At 38.0% G+C, this 21,184-nt stretch overlaps 1 protein-coding gene across 13 annotated transcripts in view; it reads right to left on the bottom strand.

Annotated features, from left to right (window-relative positions):
- Positions 1 to 21,184, bottom strand: part of TRIP12 (thyroid hormone receptor interactor 12) — an 81,412-nt gene that overhangs the window by 33,198 nt on the left and 27,030 nt on the right. For 8 of the 13 annotated variants that reach the window (XM_030027933.2, XM_030027935.2, XM_030027936.2 and 5 more), the window contains exons 2-7: positions 20,696 to 20,842; positions 11,980 to 12,105; positions 10,195 to 10,994; positions 2,524 to 2,629; positions 1,127 to 1,263; positions 95 to 178 (exon numbers count right to left, since the gene is read on the bottom strand). In XM_030027933.2, the coding sequence (XP_029883793.1) occupies positions 95 to 178; positions 1,127 to 1,263; positions 2,524 to 2,629; positions 10,195 to 10,994; positions 11,980 to 12,105; positions 20,696 to 20,793 (1,351 nt within the window). In that variant the 5' untranslated portion in view covers positions 20,794 to 20,842. The remainder of the gene's footprint in view (positions 1 to 94; positions 179 to 1,126; positions 1,264 to 2,523; positions 2,630 to 10,194; positions 10,995 to 11,979; positions 12,106 to 20,695; positions 20,843 to 21,184) is intronic. The other 5 variants (XM_030027937.2, XM_030027941.2, XM_041126720.1 and 2 more) reach the window with 1 other exon arrangement.

The following is a 21,184-nucleotide window of genomic DNA, read 5'->3' as shown; positions in this document are numbered from 1 at the left end:
CTTCCCACTACATATAACACAGAATTTGGGTAGGTATGGCTACTTATAGGCTGCAAACAAAAAATGAATGGTAAATTAATAACAACTTTTATACCTTGTAGTCTTCCCATCTCAGAATCATCTGACTCACTTTCTCCAGAGGTTGTCATACCTACAGCCCCAGCAACAGAACTAGAAGCTAAAGAAATAAAATAGAGGTTAATGCAAGTTACAGTGCCTTTAAAGCTACAAAATTCATATCAATCCACCATCAAGGAAAGTGTCCACCATCAGAAGAGTGCTCTGCATTTAACATTACCACCATCATACTTCTGGACAATTGTCATTTTCAATAGACCAGCCTACAGGTCTAACACTTTCCAAAAGCTGAAGAGAGACGTTGTATCAACAAAAGATAATGGGGCGGGGAGGGGGGTGGGGCCAAGGGGAGGAATACAGCTAGATCAGCAAATTACCTTTCAGACAGATTTACCTGCATCCTTAGTAAATTTATGCTTTTCTTAATTGAGTGTTATGCTGCACTTTGTTTCCATTAATTTTGACTTTTTGTACTGATGTAGCTAATTTTAGGTGAAGAACATTGGAGATTTTCTACAATCCAGCATAATCACTGGAAAGCTCATTTGAACTCACCACTGATTAGGACCAGATGATAAAATTAAATACCATTTAATAGGACTGTGCAAGTAAGAATATTTATCTTGGTTACAGATTTCTCCAGTAGACACATGCTTGCAATTTCAACAGAAAACTTGTAGAATATTTATGAGTAGTTACAAAAGAGCTTTTACAGGTAAATGCATGCCTTCTGTATTCTGAACAGTTTGATGTCTCTTCAGTTATCAGTACAGTAATTTATGTAGCATCAGCTGAAGTTACATTCAAAAAAAAAAGTAGATGCCTAAAAACTAAAGTCTACTTAATTGGACATAGTATGTACCAGATAGCCAAGAGGTCAGTTCAAAAGTAAAGGTCCCTCTCACTCAAAAACCTTCCAGAATTATTTACCAGCTGTACCAGCTTAAGTAATTTCTCCCCAAACTTAATCCATTTAATTGTTTTTTTAAAATACAAAGAAGTTTATATCAAGAACTATACTAAAAATGCTTCAGCTGGAATTTCTTACCTGCAGCTCCCTGGGGAGCCTCATCTGTACGTGCAGCTGAAGAGTTAACTCCATCCTGGTTGTTGTCAGGATCAGCCATCTTCTCCTGTCGACGAGCTTCAGCTGCTCCTCTTTTGCCCAGGCCAGAGCCTCGCCGACTAAAGATTCAAAAAAAAGGTTTCAGACCTTATGGACTAAGACAAGAGATTTATTAATGTGAGATACTCTAAAAAACGTAACATTTATGTAGATCACTATCACAAAGTTGCAGAAACTAACAGATTCACATAAGAATCAGTCTTTATGAAATTATCCAACTCTTCTTTACCCTCCTTGCACCATACCACAGCAGTGATCTGTTTATACTAATGCATTATAGCTAGGTCCTTACATTATACCCTTCAAGACAAAGCAGTCTGCTAAAATATAATAGTCAAAATGAGCAAGATTAAAGTGACTGTTAGTTACAAACCATGTACGCATTCAAGAAGTCCTATGACAGAATATCTTTACAGGAAGTTCTGAACTACTAAAAGCACAGAGAACTCTGATGTTCAGCTTGGTTTTCAGTGCCATAACAAGTTTGAGGACACAAGCCTTTTTAAAATTTGCTTTTTTAAACACTGTCATCACTACTACATATATATATGCCTACAAAGTAAACAGTCAAATTCAAATGCACACTTGACAACAGAATCAGACTTCAGAAGCTTTTTTTTTTATGGCAGGGAAGAGGGAAAAGAAATTGTGCTGGAACTAATAAATGCAGTTTAGGCATAAAAAAAAAATAAAGCTTGTTAAGCTTCATAAGTGTAGCTTCAGAATATACGCAACTACAAAAATTTTCTTCATCACAGGACACATTTAGTCTCCCCTCCCGTTTAATCTACCAGCTGTTTAAAATTATTAATTCAGGACTAATTTTCCCCTGCATCAGAAAGTATATTAAGTACTTAAGACATTTGTAGTGTTGTTCAGATGCAGCTGCTGACAAGCTGAGTCAGCTTAACCATGTACACTACTAAAACAGACTCCTGTCTGGTACCATGAAGTCTTTTATTTTTCAAAATAGCCATCTATTGCATTATTCATGATGGACAGTACTTAAGCACTCTCCGTCTTTAGTATCTTTTTAAACAGCACCTCCCTAAGGAAAGGATTGCTTAAGCTTGTGACATTAGCTTTGGGTGTTTCTTTCCCTGCACCCCCACAGTTGATAGGCTTATTGAAGGTCTGAAGGTGACAAATTCCAAGCACTATCCATGACACTGGTGTACAGAGTAACTCAGTAGGCCTGAAAAGCTACAGGTACTTCTACAATAGCAAAGTAAGAGATAGACAAGGCTGGTTTTCGTGCATGAAAATGACAGTGATATCAACCCACTGCAGTAATCATGTTTCATTATCTTAATTTTTACCTGGTGCTAGCACAGGAGCCCGTGGTCTTTTGCCGTGTGCTCCGCCGCAAACTGGGGAGCTCAGCAGGTGGTGATTCACTGCGTTTCTTTGTAGATTTTCTTAGACCTATGTAATACGTAAAGAATTGAGAGTAAATCAGTCTTTAAATACACAGCAGTTCTGCAAAGAAATGAAACTTCTGTATACAGGAAACTTCGGTGTAGAATAACAGCCTCTACATAAGAACCACAATAAGCCAACATCAGCTTTCAGTCACCTTACACTGAACTGCTACACCAGTAAAAAGAAGGTTCAGATATTTACTTTTACTCATTATTTTGAGGTAAGTAATACTAAACTCCAAGTAGTTACCTAGACACCTCTTCCTACCCTACACACTACAGTTGTACAAGAGCTTGTAAGTCTCTCAAGATAAACAGATACCACATTATGGGACACACATTTATTATTTTCACATGTTGATGTTCAAAACACTTAAAAAGAGATGCTTTAGCTTTAGATAAAAAAAGAAAAAGAAATTACATTGGGGTGGAGGACAGTGGTGGTTGCACATCTTTTCCACCACCTCTGAGTAAATCTGTGCAGCATAAACTTAATCTTCTTCACTAGCTGAATCGTAATTTTTAATCAGTTTCATTCACATTAGTATGGCTTAAGAATAACTGCCTTAAATCAAAACCATGCTCGCCTCCAGGAGTCAAGCACTGACAGTGTTGAGATCTGTCATATGTAATATTTGTGTTCCTATTTCAACTACATCCCTTTAACCCCTATCACTGTCATAAGGTCTTCCTTGAGGCAGATAACCAAGCATATCTTCACAGCTTTAGAGAAGGAGTTCTCAAGTTTTTAATTTAGAACTATTTGCACTGTTGAAAATTGACCCAACTGATATTTATTTGCTTTAGGTTATGAAGCCATTGTTCTGCTGACAAATCCCACTGCAGAACCAGGTAAATCTTAAATACATGAAAAAACCACGCCATACAACATTCTCAGATGATGAGCAAGCTTACTATCAGGCTGAAATATCCCCCAACAGCTTCCAAACCAGCACGCTGATAATTAAGGTGTCAAAAATTAAAAATCTTTATCAGGCCCAGCTTTACACTTCAGTCCCCCCCTGCCTCTACAATAAAGTAAAAGAGAATCCCACAACATTCAATTTGGACATAATATTACTAGAACAGATGTAAATAATTTTGAAAAGATGAGACAGATCACTGCTCCCTCTTCTGGCAACAAAGCAGAAATAAAACGTATTTAAATGGCCAATGGTTTTGAGCACAGTACCTATCAAACTGGCTCCTGTTTATTTCTTTAATCCTAAAACATTCCAGGAATGCTGAGTTGTGGTACTGAGGGATTAAATGATATCTATGCAGCTTCTGACTAGATACTTAAAGGAAAAGTGATCTGAAAAGCTATTATTGACTTGGTCAATAGTCTGTCCCTTCAAACACTGTACTATATTTGACCCAGGAACACAATAATGTGGGCAGTTAAGTTCCATGCACACGAAGGTTAACCTGATATCCATGTGTTTACCACACACCTGGCTTACTATCTCAAGAAATTTGGCAACCTTAAGATAACAAGGTTCTGTATTTAACAGCCACCAAGAACTAAACTGAAGCAGGCCAGCCACTTGAGTTTTCAGATGGTCTGTACGTATAGAACAAAATATATAACTTTTTCAAATATTCAAAAAAAAGCAGTGGCATTTTTACCATGTATGCTTTCAAACTAAAAATTTAAGTTGAAGTTGCTACAACAGAAATACACAACTCCAACTGTACATACAGCAAGACACTCATAGGGTGGGGGGAGGGGGGGGATAGGAATGTGTTATAAAGTAGAGATACTGACAAAAACAGTTTGAAACAGTTGTAGCAGGATCCCACACCATAGCTATCTAAGCTTCTAAAGTACTAGAAGTGCACAGACACAACAAAACTCCCCTCATAGCTGGTTATATTTTACAATACAAAATGCATGCTTTAACTGGCACTAGGTATAGCACTGTATTATTCCACAGATAAAGCGTGTTTACCACTCTTGAGTTCATATTGCATATATGGAAAAGTAGGCTACTTGGTACCTGTAACAGTATGGTGAAATTCTAAGTGAGATGTACTTTTGCTTTACAATTAGAAGAATAAGTTAATCACCCTGTTGCAGTAGAGTTCACTGAAAAAAATATACAAATACATTTTAATTCTTTATGTCAGCATGCCACTTACTACTTCAAGTGTATGGGTACTTTTTTTCAAGTAGTCAGACCTAAATATTAAGTAACTTCCTATCAGCTTAGTAATAGGCTACCAATGAGGCACCACACATCCACTCTAAGTGAAGCAAGATTAACTTAACTTGTATCAAAATAGGATTTCTGCTAAGCGCAAAGTTTTCACAAAACAGCAGAGCTAGCTTGACAGCTTACTGTTGTTTAACAGTATGGTACACTCATTCATGTCTTATTTTCCCTAAACCAATCCCAAGATGCACAAAGTGCACACCTGATACACTTTCTTGCTCCATTAGCATTCTGCCAGTTTGGTGAGCTGAGTTTGCTTAACACAGGTCAGATGAGCACAGACACCATGAAACAGTAGGGCAATGAAGCTGTGAAATAGCTTGTCCTTTTCTGTAAGAGGCATTAAATAGCTAAGCCATCTCTTTAGACTGAATTACCTCAGTAAGAGGGTTTTAGAGAATGTAAAGAGTTACCCAGTTACTGCTTGGTGGATGAGCTGCAGAATATATCACAGCCTGAGCACCCAGAAGAGTTGAGCTCATTTTCTCCTGCTGCTCAGGAAGAATGTTCTACTTGTCAAATCTTTTTGCATGTTTCTCTTTCCCCAAGTCTTTACTTCCCTACCTCTGATGTATCTAACAGGGCACATAAGAGCTTCCACCTCCCTCTATTAGTTTCAAAGGCTAAAAAGGAAGTTAAGACTTCTCAGAGCTCATTCCCTTCCTGCTGTTCAATGCCACTCTCTGCCCTTGAAGTTTGCTGTTTAAGAAGGCTTCTTATGTCAATTTTACCACCCGCATCTTTGGCAAATCCTTTTGAGTCTTCCCAATACCATAAGCTCAGGACTGCTAATTTCTTCAGCATAGGACTGAACCTTCTTCCTTTCACTTGCATTGTTGTCAAAATTTGATCTCCCCCTTAACACATTGCCAGCATGGCCTCGTTAAAGTTAGTCCTGCATCTATAGGATCTCCAGGAGGCTAACAGCCCCAAGCCTTCACTGGTACATAAGGCACAACCAGCATTCAGAGATGGGATCAGAGATGCCCTGTGACTGCCTGATGAAGGAAAGTACCAGTCATACTGCCATAGAAAGACAGAAAGGCCTTTCAGGGGAATTAGTGCTGAATAAACACCTTCTGGAGATGAACATCAAACCATTTCTGTAATACACAGATCTATCATCAAGAGATCTGTTTCAAACAGCTAGTAAGAGTTGTGAACAGAGATGGACTTTCAATAAACCAAAAGAAAATTGGGTTTAAGCAGTTCATATTCAGCAACTGCAAAAACTTCAGATGTAAACTTCAGAATTAAAGCAGAGGCATAGGTTTCCTTATGGCAAACAGATATATTGCTTATGCCCTGACATCATCCTATTTGCATGCGAAACACTCGTGTTAATGACTCAGAAGGAAACAGGCTAAACCTGAAACAGCACAGACTAACAGAAATCAAACAAACAAACAAAAAATCTTAAGAACACCTTCACATTTAAGTGTGTTTACTGGACAGCATTTATTTTTTTTTAAGGCTTTTTTGTTGCTTGAAAGAAACAAGTTCTGTATGCAGCTGTACTGCATTCACTTATTTTAAGTCTGAGTGTATTACCCAGGCCAAAACAAAGTTAGTCAAACTTTCACAGTGCATAACCTGGAAAGCCTTTTATTTGCAGTTCAGAAAGATTATCAGTAAAGATTTACTTGTTAGCACTAGAAGTTTAGACTTGAGGTTGGCTCCCATGCTGGGCTGCTCTCCTCCTCCCACAATAAAGATAGGGTGAAAATAGCTGTGGCAGGGGACGGCAAGATGACCTCCTGTGATTCTAATACTCCGCTATTCCCCTCCCTCAGCACCAAACCAGACATCCCCAGCTCTTGATTACAGCTCCACACAGCCCATCACCACAATTAAACCAAGTATTTCAAAGCTAGTCATCTTATTTCCTCAATCCTAAATCCACAATTTATTTCCTCAATCTTAAATCCACAACTCTAAGGCTCTAGCAACCACCACGCAGACAACACTGTCATCCACAAACCCAAATAAACTAATTCAGAGCTATTTTCAGACTCTTTTCTCCCTCACCTCTGCCAAATCCCTTGAAGCCAAGAGTTATACACCATTCATGCCCTGTGTTCACCTTCATGTGGCTTTTCAGTGTATCCCAATAATCTCTCCAGCCCCGCAAATCTTAAACTATTAGGTAGAGGCTTCTCAGTCAGGGACAGCTACCCTAAGTTACCCAGCTCTCAGCACTGTCCCAGCCATCATTGCCAGCTTCTTCCTACTTAACGGCCACAAAACACTACACAAAAGGCAGTAGATATTTCCCTAATAATGGAGACATAATTAAGCTTGTTTTTATATTGTTACATAATCAGTGAGATGACCCGATTCACAACATTTAAAAAGCTCCTACAAAATATAGGGCTTGAAAGGGATGTGAAAATAGTCAAATCAAGAGAGCAAAACAAGAAACTTATTGTTGTCTAGCCTGTTTTTATTCTTCCAACAAATTCTATAGATGTTATTCAGTGACATCACTGCTCAGTTACACAGACTGCTGTGTCACTGAAGACTCTGAAAGTCACCTTGGCTGCATTTAACACTCATTAATTATCCAGTGAGGACTGGACAAGAAACCTCAGGATATTCCCCTCCAATATGTGAAAAGCTTCTGCAAAAATGGCAACCATGTCTCTCCTCATTCTTCTCTTCAGTAGAGTAAGCCAGCTCATCTCTTCTAGTTTTTCCTTCAAAGATCACAACTACTAATAATCCTTCTTCTATTTCCTGAACTGCAATACTCGGAAATGAACAGCATTGCATTTGCTTAGACATGACTGACTGTATGTTAGCCAGAATAATCTCCCCTCTCCTCCCACTTTTCTTCCTAGAACCACTCCCCCCCATCATTTTTCCTGAAGTTTTTGCAGCTCCTTACAGTTAGGTTTGCATGTTTGTTTTTTATTTATCTTCCACTAGTTCTATAAGCCCTATTGCAAATTTCTTCAAGCATCTGTTTCATATTATACCCCTATATAAGCCTACTGAGTTTTAGCTTTCACTTTCTACACAGGATTACTATGACTTCTAAGGACATGTCTCCAGGCAGAGGGGTGTACACCTCAATAATTTATTCTAGATCACTGTTTGACCTACAGCTTTAGAAAGCTTTAGGGGTGTCACTATTTGTGTGAAAAATCACTTCTGCTCACTTATCATCCAAGGGTACTAGCTTGCTACAGAAAATAAATTTAAACTTACCCATTCTTCCTTAAAGAAACCTACCCGGGAGGTTTATTTTCTTAATGTTTTCTTGACACTTCTCAGCATTATCCAAAATGCCTATTTTGTTAAAACACTTCAAATTTGCACCAATATTTTCAAGTTAGCAAAGCTGTATGACAGACAAGTCTTCTCTTTTTTAAAAAAAGGGCTAAGCTAACAATAGTTACTATTGATTCCAAGATCACTTCAATCTGTTGTCAAAGAGCTCTAATGCACTATTTGAAAGGTTGAGACTATTTGAAAATACCATAGTTTAACACTTTTCTTCTATTCTAGGTCGAGTTCTTACCTAGTGATATTCAGTATAATCACTTACTCTGATCTACGGTATTCAATATAACCACCATTGGAATAAGTTTTGCTGTAATCTACAGTAAAATAAAGAGGCATTAGACACTTTAGACTTCCTAGTATCACCTGTTAGTGCCTCCCCCCGCCTCCCCCCAAAAACTGGGACACCATCTAGAGAAAGTAACTTTAACCTCTATTGGAGTCTAGAAATGTCTCTCACCATGCTTTATCCCCCTTACCAGTGACTTTTTATACATACACACATACCTACAAGTCCATACCAACTTGGTTTTGTGACATACCTAAATGTCTTAGTTCAACTTAAGTTTATCTTTTTGCAAAAGACGACTTTCAGGTCACAGAAGAGCTAAAGCTAGTCAAGCTGGCTTTCTCAGTACATTCTTTGTGGAGACAGTCTAGGCTCATCTTCTCAATGCTGTTTTTCAAGCTACTCAACACACCTCCCCTCACACTGTGCTATCCCACCCTTCCCCTTCTCACTCCTTGCTGAAGTTTTGTAACTTGTCACATAAATTACTCTCTGCCTTCACCTTCTTGTTGTTCACTTGTTGGAGGTAAATTCTTTCTCCTCCCTGTTGCTTTTCTTCATTACTAAAAAAGTTGCCTGCAACAAGGACAGACTTAGCTAAGAACTTGTTGGTCAGTCCCATTCTTGCCCGATTCCTACCCACTTCCGCCTCACTCCACCCTATGCAAATTCAGAGTTTTTACTCTGGAATTCATCACCCACTAAGTCTTGAACCATGGAGTAAGTAGATAAAACCTTGCTAAAGAGGTCTCTCCCCTTCCCCAATGCCATCTTTGTCAATTAGGTTAGGTCATTCCAGAATCAATACTCCAGTCATGCAAGTTATCCAAAACAAGCCTGTTAGGTCAATCAAATCTATTTTGATTATACAGGAAGACATCCAGTTGCTCTTGTTTATTTCACGTATTTCCTGCATTAGCATTAGCTATGGACACAGCCCAGTTGGGACAGGCTACTTCTGATCATGCCTAGGTAAAGGAACAACAGCAAACAAGCTTAGGAATCCAACTTCTTAAATCAAGTTTTAGAGAATACATGCTACAAGTAAATCATACAGTACACAACGGCAGCATAATACTATTCAAAAAAAATTTTGTTCAAGGCAACAGAGCTACAAGCATATCTGCACAATAGCAAGCAGGTGCTCTCCTTGGAGTCAGCCTATATTTCTTTGTGACAATGTCCAAGAACAGTACCAGCTATTCAAGTTCAGCACCAGAGAGAGGACATACTTTTAAGAACAATTTAAAGGATAAAGTGACTAACAAACCAGGCACTAGGTACACTAGGTATAAAAGATTACTGTTCTTAAAGTAACATCAGAGATTCTCACAGCAAGGAAAAATTAGGAAAGTGGGCTTGAAACAAGAAACCACATACTATCCACTTGTTTTCCAGCATTTATCATTCCCACTTTGGGACAGAAAGCTCAAGAAAATGAGGGAAAAAAAAAAATCTGACAGGAGGAATATAATCAAGACAGTTTTATAACATGTATGTCCCCATCAAAACATCCAACTATTTTGCATATATTTTATTTTTAAAATTGATTTGCAAGACAGAGCAGCAGTTTAAACTTACAGACTACTGACTGTACTAAATCACTTGCTTTAGCTGTAAAGAGTTTCAGTCACAGCTTTACTTAAAAGCTCAGCAGAACACACTAAAAGTTAATCTCTCTATAAAGATCCCAAGAAGCCTGAAAACAACAGAACTATTTGTTTAGAGGACTTGATTTTAAAACATACATGCTTATTCTTCCACAAAAGAACAACTTACTTGCTAGCTTAGCCTGTAGTCCTGAAGGTCCAGGTTTTGAAGTCTCTGACTTTGAAGAGCCTGGTAGAGACAGTTTTGTTTTAGGGAGACTGACTTTTGGGCTGAATCGAGCAGCCCAGTCGAACTTTGAAGAGCCACCTGTTTTACTCGGTTCTTTGTCCCTGCTACTCCTTCTTGGACTGGGGCTGGATGCAGAACGGGAACGTCTAGCCTTATTCTGGTCCTTTCCCTGTTTCACTCTGGCACCCTGAGGAACAGCAGAAGAAGCAGAGGCAACAGCAGAAGAGGAGGAGGATGTGGAAGCTGAAGAAGAAGAATCAGTGATGGTGCTACACCCAGCTTTGGCTGAGGTCACCGATTTTGAAGCCAGCTTGGAGAGTTTTGCTGACTTCTCTTCAGCGCCAGTTGATTCAACTGCTGAACCACTCTTTATACAAGACAGATTCTCTGTCCTTTTTCTTTTCTGACTTCGGGAGCTACCACCAGCTCCACCCTTTCTGGTGTGAGCCTTACTTGTTGATGGCAATTGTGTAGACTTGGGCTGTTCTTGGTCTAAGTGTCTTCTCTTAGATTTAGTATGTGGCTTGTTAGTTTCCAAGGAAGTTTCAGTGTGTTGAAGTGCTTTGGGTTTTTTAGCAGAGCTAGGAGAATTGGTCCTCCTGTAATCTGGACTAGCACTGCGTTTAACTCCTCGAGAATTGTCTTTCTTAGGCACTTGCCCCGTTTTTTGCTTTTCTGAAGTATTGACTCTCTCTGGATCTTCTTGTTGTGGTATTAAAACGGCAGATGAACTACAGCCTCTGTAGAAGCAAGCAGGAACAGCATTAGTGTTGAACTCAAGAAACCTCACAGTTGCAACAGTTTTGCAAGATAAACATCAGCATTCTCTCATAATAAAGAAAACCATAGGTAAGAAACACTGTTGATTACCAAGTTTACATTGAAACAAGAAAAAAAAAAAAACAAACCATGCTTGTATGAGAAAGTCTTACTGTGAATCTTTGCTAGCATGAAAACTAAAATCAATTCCAAAATAAAAGCACAGTACATGGCTTTTTTTAAAGAGGAAGATAGGAGGTATCTTGGATAGATTTTACTATCTAATTTTTTTTTATAGATACGTCAAACTGATTAAAAAGAAAAAAAAAAATCAAGCCATGAAGCTATTATCCGAATGTTTGAGAACATAAGTTCCACAAGAGAATAAGGAGTGTTCAGTAATGCATAACTAGTCATAACTGGATTCTAGTTCAAGGTAGACTCTTAATGAAAGGATAGTTTCTCATCAATCTTGAAATTGAGGTAATGAATCACACACAAAAATGGCAAAATTTTCAACATGATAGAAAACTGTTCCAGTGTGAATATAGCAGAAGTGTATAAAAAGCAGACAAAGCATGGCCAAGATGATTACCCTTGAACACACACATACTTTAGATTATTACATGTTTCAATTAATATTGAACATTGCTCAGAACTCCTTGGGCAATCTTCCCCCAACATGAAGCAGGAAAAGGGGAGAAAGACCTTGCAAGTATTCCAGGACTAGTTATGCAGAAATCATTTCCTCCCCATCACTGATGGAATGCTCTTAGTTGGCAAGTTAGAAAAACAAAACATAAACAGAATGTGAAACACTGAAATATATCCACTGAATGCAATATCTAGATTAGTTAAAATGTAGTAGTCATACATATTATAAGAACTCTGTATAACTGGATATATTATACACATTTGTGAAGTGCAGATAACACTAGTTAACATATGAATATGAAGCACAATTACCTTTTAGAAAAGTGTCCCTTGGACTGCTCAGAAGTAGTATTAGACTGCACTTTGGGTGTCTTTGAAATAGATTTTCTACTCTCAGGAGGGCTATGTGCCTTATGTTTTGCCTGCCCTAAATGTGACCTGTCAGCAGAAAGTCAAAACAGAAAGCTATCAGGATTCCAAGATACAGATACAAACCTGTAGGTGGAATTATTATTTATTTTTTGGACCATTTACAAATATTAGTTTACAGCTTCAAACCCTTCCATATCAACCCCTAACATTAAAGCAATATTTCAAAAGAATCACCTGGTGCAGTTACAAATCACTACCAGTGTAACTGTTCTGTAAAGCACACAATTATTTAGTCATTTTAAATGAATAAAACATCTTCTCACACCTGAGCTGTGCAGATAAATTCAAATTTTTCTGGTGTGTAAGATTACTGAATAATTCACTTAAGCACTAAGCTAGCACAGTAAGGGACAAGACTAGAATACCTGTCAAAGACCTCTTCTCAGAAATGGATATATACTCATCAACCTCAAGATTCTATGCATTAAGACTTTATCCAGTTATGAGTGTTTACAAGTTTGTCTCTGCTCTTCAGTTTAAGAAAATCAAATGCTCTGAAAGGGAATGCAAGCAGTTCCACTCGATAGGAAAGCTCAACCCTGCCAGTTATTTTCTGGCTGCAGATCCACCAATTCAAAGGTTTGAGAGGTATTTGGTAACAGCTGAAGAGGAACGAAGAAATGCATGCTACCGATGAAGGCAGTTGGATGAGACAGGAAACCTGTGATGTCAGAGAAAGTAATGAGTTTCATATAGATAAGATACAAGAGGTCTTCCTAGTAGCTTTCAGCTGCATGCAAAAAAAAAATTTATTGTACGTTTCCTGACTCACCAGGAAAACTCTACTGCTCATATCCTACCTATACAGAAACTCCAAGCACCACTAACTTTTAATGAAATCTCAAACTAGCCTAGTATTAATGCTGGAAGAACCAACGTTTCAAAGTTAAAGAACTGCTGATTATATGTTTATATGCTATTAACCTATACTATCTAGTCCTTTGAGTTGAGCTATGCAAACATCTTTGAATCATATGGGGGAAAGGGGAGAACTACAGACTTCGGATTTAAGTGCCCTGCTCCAACCCATGACCCCAAACCCAATCCATGACCCCAAACATTAAAAAGTTTAGGCCAAAAGAGTAAGTGGAAGAAGAGGTAGAAGAGTTCCACAAGCTTTCAAATAGCTTCTTCCAACCAAATGCCAGAAATCTAGTAGCAAAGGCAGAGCTAAAACCTGCTATCGACCAGAAAGTTTCACTACCCTCTTAAGGATTTCAACACAAACTTAAACATAAACCTTATAAGGAAAAAAGTACCAAGCATAATCACCTAAGTGATAACCACATGATAATTTGCTTACAGAGTCGAAATGGTAAAACTTCAGTAATATGACTGTTTTTCTTGATAACTCTCCTTCCTCTGTTTTCTTCCTAAGTATTCTCATTTAGTCAGTTACTCAAACAGACGAATGCACCTACACAGCACATATTCAAAACATTTTCTGTGGCTCATCTTTCTAAGAGCATAACAGTCTGAAAAGATTAAATTAACAGCGTCTTCTCCATACTCCAGTAATTTGTTTTTGTTTCTCATACTAAAAGAAATCATTTTTACTATCAAAAGCAAGTAAAATAGAAGTTAGATCTTTAGTGCACAATAGCAAACTCCATCAAGGTAAACTTGGCAATGTTTCACCTAATCCTAAGTATTTGGATTTTCCTTTTCCCAACAAAAGATTAAGCTGTAAAATTCAATTTTCCCCTTGAAATGTTTTTATAATGGGAGTAACAGACATTATTACATAATTTACACTTGGCAGGAATCTATTTTTTTATGTAAGCTAACTGATCAGGGTTCATTTATTCTGAAGTATATTTTAAAGGTTATTTTCCTTAAAAGATTTTTTGTTTTGCTTTAATTAGAACTGGATTCAACTTAGTGTTTTAAGTCTTCACAGAACACAAATAATTGAAGACCTTTTCAACCAAAATATGGCTAAAGCAAAACATCAAGTACTTAAATCATGCACTAAAGAGTTTCCACTTGTTCCAGGCTTCCCCCCTTTCACCTTTAAACCCTTCAGGTTCTTACAAGTTTTACAAATATAATTTCATAACAATGTCCAATTTATGTGGACCAATAAAGCTACAACCATATCCTGGGGACTGTGAATACTGTATCATGCAGACTATTTGCATTTGCTTTATTTTCTTTATCCATCAAACTACCAGTAGAAATAACACACATAGCCAAAGCAGAAAGGTTACACTAGAAGCATAACAAATGGGGAATCAAAAGTGATGAGAATATTTTTAAATTTTATTTTTAAAAACCTAATGTGCTCTCAACTTCTCATTCTTTGAGTCTAATCATTCACCTCACGTGTTGCAAAGAGAAGGTACACAAGACAATAGCAACTGTACAGGCAGTAGCATGTCAGTTAAAAGGAGCATGACATTAACTCCCCTTCTCTAAGATTTATATGATGGCAAGCAGACTGACAATTTGGAGAGACTGCAGGATTAAGTTAAAACAACTTTAACTATGCACCAACCAACAAATATCATTGTCCCAATTTATATTAAGGATGTGATAGCTTGCTTAAGGTCTCGTTAAAAGTTAACTTACATATAAAGGTAGTTAGAATAGTCTGATGAGCTAGAAACAAAAAGAGTAACGCTTGGAGAACTAAGTGCTATGAAAGGTACATGGGCAGCTGGAAGATTGATTCTTGTTAAAGGTTGTAAGCTACCCATACTTTTGCTCGTGATTGAAGACTTTTAACTTGCAACTTAGCCAGTTACAAGCTCTTGATTCTTTTCCATGAATGTATCGTTCACTCAGAAGCTTCATTTAAACAAATATTCTAGCAACAAGTATTTTGAGAGGCTAAGTCCCTCACTAATGATGAAAAATGATAAGCTAAGTATTTATGAGCTTGTGTTTGTCCACTTCCATTCACAGGGGCAGGTCCAGGAAGACTGAGCACTTGCTGCACCTTCAAGTGTTTTTGGTTTGGTTTTTTTTTCTTGGGGTTTGTTTTTTGTTTTTTCCTTGTTTTTTTTTCCCCACAACTTAAAGACAGTTTCATAATCTACTGCAAGGCTTCACTCAACTGGACAAAGCTGTCTGCTGATACACGTTTTAATTCATAGGAAGACACTCAGTTTAGAGTAACACACATACAGAAATTGATAAGTGACCCACCATTTAGTTTGCAGTGTTTATGTAAACAAATCTCATGGAAACTGCCAGCCCTTAGCCTTCCCTAGCAAAATCATAATAAAGAACCAACTAGAACCTGTCGTCAAAGAGTTACTCTGTACATATTAAAAAAACCCCATGACTTTTGAAGTTAGTTCATAAACAAAGTGTTTCATCTAAGTCATGTTCCTCAGCAGCTGAGCATGAGGTATTAAATGCTTCCAAACACGAAGTCTACAAAACTAAACATGCTTTTACTTCTGTCAAAAGTGAGATTAAAAAAAGCAGTAGCACAGATGAAATAACCTGTGTAAAAAAACTTACTTTCTCTCCCTAGAAATACTCTACCATCTTCCCCACCAATTCAAACATTAAATTTAGGTTTTACACAAGTCTCAGGTAAGATGTTAACAGTTAACATATTATAAATCCTGTTCAGAACAAAAGTAGTATAACTAACAAAAGCATTCTTCCTGCTTTAGTATTTGAAAAAGGTCAGTCCAAAGTGTCTTCCAGATTCTGCTTATACCAATGTCCTCTATGCAGCTAACAAGGATCTCTCATTTCTCATTTAGCCTTCAATCCCAAATGCACAAGAACATATATATATTACATTCCAAAAACTTAGAATTTCTGTAAAGTATCATACTTTCATACACAACTGCAAGAGCATAGCAGTCATTTAAGTCAAATTTATATCCTACTTAAATACTGCTATTCCTAAAGATTTCAGAAGTGACAATATGCAGATTAAAAAATAAGCGCCACTCATTTCATGCCACTAAAAAAAATGAAAACATTTTTGCAGCACTAGTAAATACTTCTTAGTACAGAGGACCACTTGCATTACTCCATACCAATACACTGAAACATTGCTCACAACTGAAAGGAACAGTCAACTGCACCACTTTCAGAAAAGATCTTATTGTGTGCCTCACAATATCGCTTCCAAATTGCTCCCATTCAAAGTAAATACTATGGCATCACTGGGAACTTAAGCCACAAGGGCACAATTCTTCAACACACATGGTGACAATGTGGATACAGAGTTAAGAAAGTGACAGTAAGTACCTTCCACCCCCTTCTCCTGCCCCCATGAAAACAGTGCTCTCATTAATGCATCTGCTTCCCACTCTTCTTTGGTTTACTGCTGCAAAGGGAAGCTTTAGTATCATTATTGCTTCCTTAAAAACCTGCAAAGAGTCATCTTTCAGTGGAAAGTGCTGGAAGACGTAGTTCAGACAAGGGTTCATGCTGTACAAATAGGAAGGTGCCATCGCAACTGTAATTCTAAATTAGGAGGATAACACTGAATACTTTTCAATCTGGTAGTAAAGCCAGTAAGAACTGTAATATCCACAAGAGCAGAAAGTCATCCAAAGCACAAAGTTATTTCACTTCACAAAAAGTGAAGAATCACATTAGTCCAACTTCACCAAGGCCAGTTTGGTTATGTGCATACACAGAGGGGAAAACAAACAGTTCACCAGTTTATACACCTGCTTTCAAACACACATCCCTTGCATCCTTTAGAGAAAAGCATACATCATAGACAATTAGTTTACTTCCAATTTGTGCTGCAACAATCTTTCTACACTGTCTGTGAACCTAGTATCATTGTTTTTAAACAAATGCAACTGTAAAAATCAAACACTCAAAGCTCATAGCAAGTTACTGTGTTGAGTGTGAAATTGCTAGCAAACTCCAGCAGAAAACACATCACAGGCTCCCCCCACTCATTTTGACTGAAAGTATTGATGTTATTAGGGTGACATCAAATAAGCCCAGTCTAGAGGAAAATGGGTTTGCATTCTTGCTTCTAGGTTAAGCCAAATCTGCCAGTATTAGATGTCACAGGAGGAAGATTCTGCATTTAGGTTTTACACACTAGACCAGAGAGGAGTTTGGAATTTCCAAAGTCTTCATGCCAGTGAACAGTGGCTGCTCAACAAGTTAAACTGATAAACTTTTAACAAAAGACCTTTAAGCTGCAAAAGGGTCAAAGACTATAGAAGGACAGGCATTAGCATTTCAGCTTGGAAGTGATATAATTCTCCAGCCTCTCTCCTTTTTAACACCTTCCTCAACTGAAATCTATCATAGTGTTTACTCCAGTCAGAGCGTAAGACACAAAGGCAAAGCTAAGGCTATTACAAAGCCATTTGGCTATACTACCAGTGGCTATACGACCACTTGCTTACATTAGATTAGTGGACTTCACATCCAAGTCTGAAATTACAGTATGAGTGACAAACGGCAGAAACTCTCCAAGTTTTTGTCACTTAATCTGTATTTTGAAAATGTGTGCACCTTAGCAACAAGAAAGCTTTAAGAAAAAAGCTGTTGCATTTCCAACATTTAGAAAGCTATTAATATAAAGCAGAAGTGTAATCAAGTACACAAGTTCAGACAGTATCGAAACTTGTCCTTGCTTGAAGGGTTATGATTGCATATCTATGACCAAAGTGAAGTAACCTTCTCCAACACTTTAGAAGGTGTGGCCCTTAAGTTTGCTTATAAACTTTGCGGCTAATTTTAGGCATGAAGCAACAACCTCCTACAGACTCACATTACTGCTTAATTCCCTCTACAACACTAGAGTTTTTTGTTTTGTGTGGGGTTGGGGAGGTGTGGTGTGTGTATTTGTGTATTGGTTTGATTTTAAGAAACACATGTATCTAAAAGTGGCTTAATAAAATCTCATACTGTCTGTACAACTACATTGAGTAGATCAACAGAAGAAAATCTGTGAAGCACGATAGTTGCCATTAAGGACCAACGTCCACCATCTATACATTTCAGTGATTTCTACTTCAAAGCAGACCAAATTACAACCACAAGCAACCAGGATGCATGAACTGCTCTCCTAGAGCACAACTTCGGGTTTACTTTCATCCAAGATTACAATTCAAGTGCTCCAAGACCATTCCACGATGTTAGCCAAAGCACAGCAGGTGAGGATGACAGATCTGCTTCAGAAGAACATTCCCAACTAAAACATTAACACAGATGCATCCTAAGTTCATAGTTATTTGCACAATGCAAGCATATTATTGAAACCAGTCTTCCCACAGTTCGTCCATTCTATTTAAATGATTTTACAGCTGACATTGAAGAGTTTCACTTCACGGATGACAAACACAAGAAAGAGACTGGAAATAAGTTAGTGTCTCAAGTGTCTCCAAAAAACTAATGTAAGAAAAGGTGTGTTTGCTTGGGGGGGGGGGGTGGGGGGGGGGGGGGGTGCGGGGGGAAGCGGTGTTTGCTTTGGGGTTGTTTTGGGGGTTTGTTTTTCAAATATAGCAGCCAAAGCAGCGTATATCAGAGTAGAGCAAGGCATAATGAAGAAGGTACATCAAGCTGTGAACTCTTGACCCTCCTATGTACTGTTCAGCAGCAGAACTAGAATATACTATCCCACTGCATGCTAGATGTGTGGAAGGATGAGTCCTAAGTTTGTGTTTGAAGACAGGCAATCAGAGAATAAGTGACTGTTATCTGAGAGCCTGTCTTTTTCCATTTCATCTACAAATTTTTCAAGGACCTGATAGATCTGTCTTAGATTGTTCCTTGTACAATAGCTATTTCTGCCCAGCAGCTTAGTGAAGAGGAGATACAGAAGACGGTAAAAGAAACCTAATTCGTTATAAAGTTTATATTAACCAGCATGCTTTATCCAGGCCTTTCATATGCTTTGCCAGCCAAAAATGCTTGTTCAGAGATGGAAAGGCAGGGGAGGTCCTGTTCTAAAGAGCATGCATTTTCAAAGTCGACTGTAAGCTTCCATCCACTTTACTTAAGCAAAGAGCTTTGGTTCTGATAAAGGTCTAACATAGTTCAGGAGTGCAATACACTCTTGCTCACGGAACTCTGACCAATACAGATTCGGTGAGAGGTGGAAGAGGTCCAGTCATTTAAGACAAGCTACATCTTGCATCATTGTGTGATAGCATAAGTAACAGATCACAATACACCAAAACACTGGATGAGTAACTTTCTTATAAGACAATAGTGCAACCCCTAAAATTCTTCAATTTGTCTGACTCGCTGTAAAGCTTCTCCCTGGAATTCTGCTATAAAATCTGAATAAACAGTGGATATCCAAAGAAGAGTCCCCTACTCCACGCCCAAATAAATCGCCTCTAATTCTTTATTCTAGGGAGAGGGTTATTTACCCCAGGTCAAGTTCAGTGTAAAATGAAAGAGGTGGTTGGGCAATATCTAACTTAAACACCCATTCAGATGTAGAGATAACACAGAATAGACAGAATAGAATGAACAGTTCACCATGCCTCAGTTAAAAGAGGAGTATTCTCCAAAAACAATTCTAGCTTGCAAAATAATCAGCTACATAAGGTAGCAACTTCCCTCTCCTTATGCTACAGAAGCCCAGGACAGAAGCCTTGTGTTTATCATCTGCTTTTCCATTTGTACAGTAGAGACTAGTTTAGAAAAAGTTCTGCATTTCGCAGTTAGAATTATTCCCCTCAACATTCCTTAGAACAACATCTAGCCTCCTTCATCTATTCAACAGTGACCTTGTTCTCAGTTAGATGTTATACTAGTAAGAAATACACCTCATATTCATTATACTTTATAGCCTGATTCCTTCATAGTAAAAAACTTTTATTTTGTGCCACTGACCTGCAATATTTTAATACTCTTATACCAAAAACCCAAGCCCAAGATACACACATTCAAACAACTGCACCAGTAACACCTCTGAGGAAGTAGAATACAGACGGATGCTGCCTACCATGATACTATAACCTTTCTTCATTAGACTAATATTTTAACAAAATTAAAGGAAAACTTATCATACAGGCTTCACTCAGATGAATACTCTGAATTCCTCAAAGGACATGGCAATAATTACACAGTCAGCATCCATAGGGAAGTTTCAAGAATCTTCTTTGTTCTGCATTGTAGAGGCAACCACTTACAGAACAAATACAACCTGGTCCACTTGCTTACTGGTACAAGTATATTAAAGGATAACAAACATTTTGGTTTTGAATAATTCAAAAGTTGTACAGGATTAATACACAGTGCAAAGGAACAGAGACGTGCCAGTTATTCAGCCTTCTCTAACAGGGACACAGATTTTCCCAGACTTCACGTACCACAGTCTCCCTGCCCCCCTCACATATTTTTATTATCAGGGAAGAAAGAGGGGGAAGTAATTTGTTACTACCTGTGATTTGTGGACTATAGGTCAGTTAAACTTTTTCCCCCATACATCTACTACTGCTATTCTAGCTGAACATGCACAATAGTGACTTATCCATGTTTTCATCCCACACAATAACAGTACAGGTAGCATTTCAGGGGCAAAAAGGTTTTACGCAAGTTTCAGTGCTTGGATTGCAGGGTGGAAAACTTCATTCTCTAATTAAATCACATCAATTTTGCTTTTCTACATTAAGACACTCATAGATAACAGTCATACCTTCCTCCTACTGCGTCGTCTTGTGGCTGGGCCCCAGCAGTGTTCCTCTGTGAACGTCGCAGTGACCCCCCTGGATTGTTATTAGGCCGGTTGGACATTGGCACCTCTCTCCTGAAGGGACATACCCTTTCTAGACACTATCATTCACTGAAAGACAAGAGAGATACAGTCATAAGACATGTGGCATGAAGACTCACAGCCATGCCTCAAGAGGCAAATATAAAATGCTATTGTTTAAGCAAAAACTTAAAGACAAAAACCTTTAAACAATTTTTAGTTAAGACACATAGACCAAGATTCTTCTCAAGAGCATTTGGATCCTTAATACAGAGCAACCAGTATTCAGTATATATAGCATACAGATGACCTATTGGATTAGGTCCCTTCCAACCCACACTAGTCTATGATTCTATAATGACACGCTTCTTTTCTGGCAGGCTTCTCTATTTTAAGGAGGCAAGACAACTGCGATTTAGAACCATCTGTATT

Source organism: Aquila chrysaetos, chromosome 10, assembly GCF_900496995.4.
Source record: "Aquila chrysaetos chrysaetos chromosome 10, bAquChr1.4, whole genome shotgun sequence".
Lineage (NCBI taxonomy): Eukaryota > Metazoa > Chordata > Aves > Accipitriformes > Accipitridae > Aquila > Aquila chrysaetos.
This window is presented reverse-complemented; position numbering and strand designations above follow the sequence as displayed.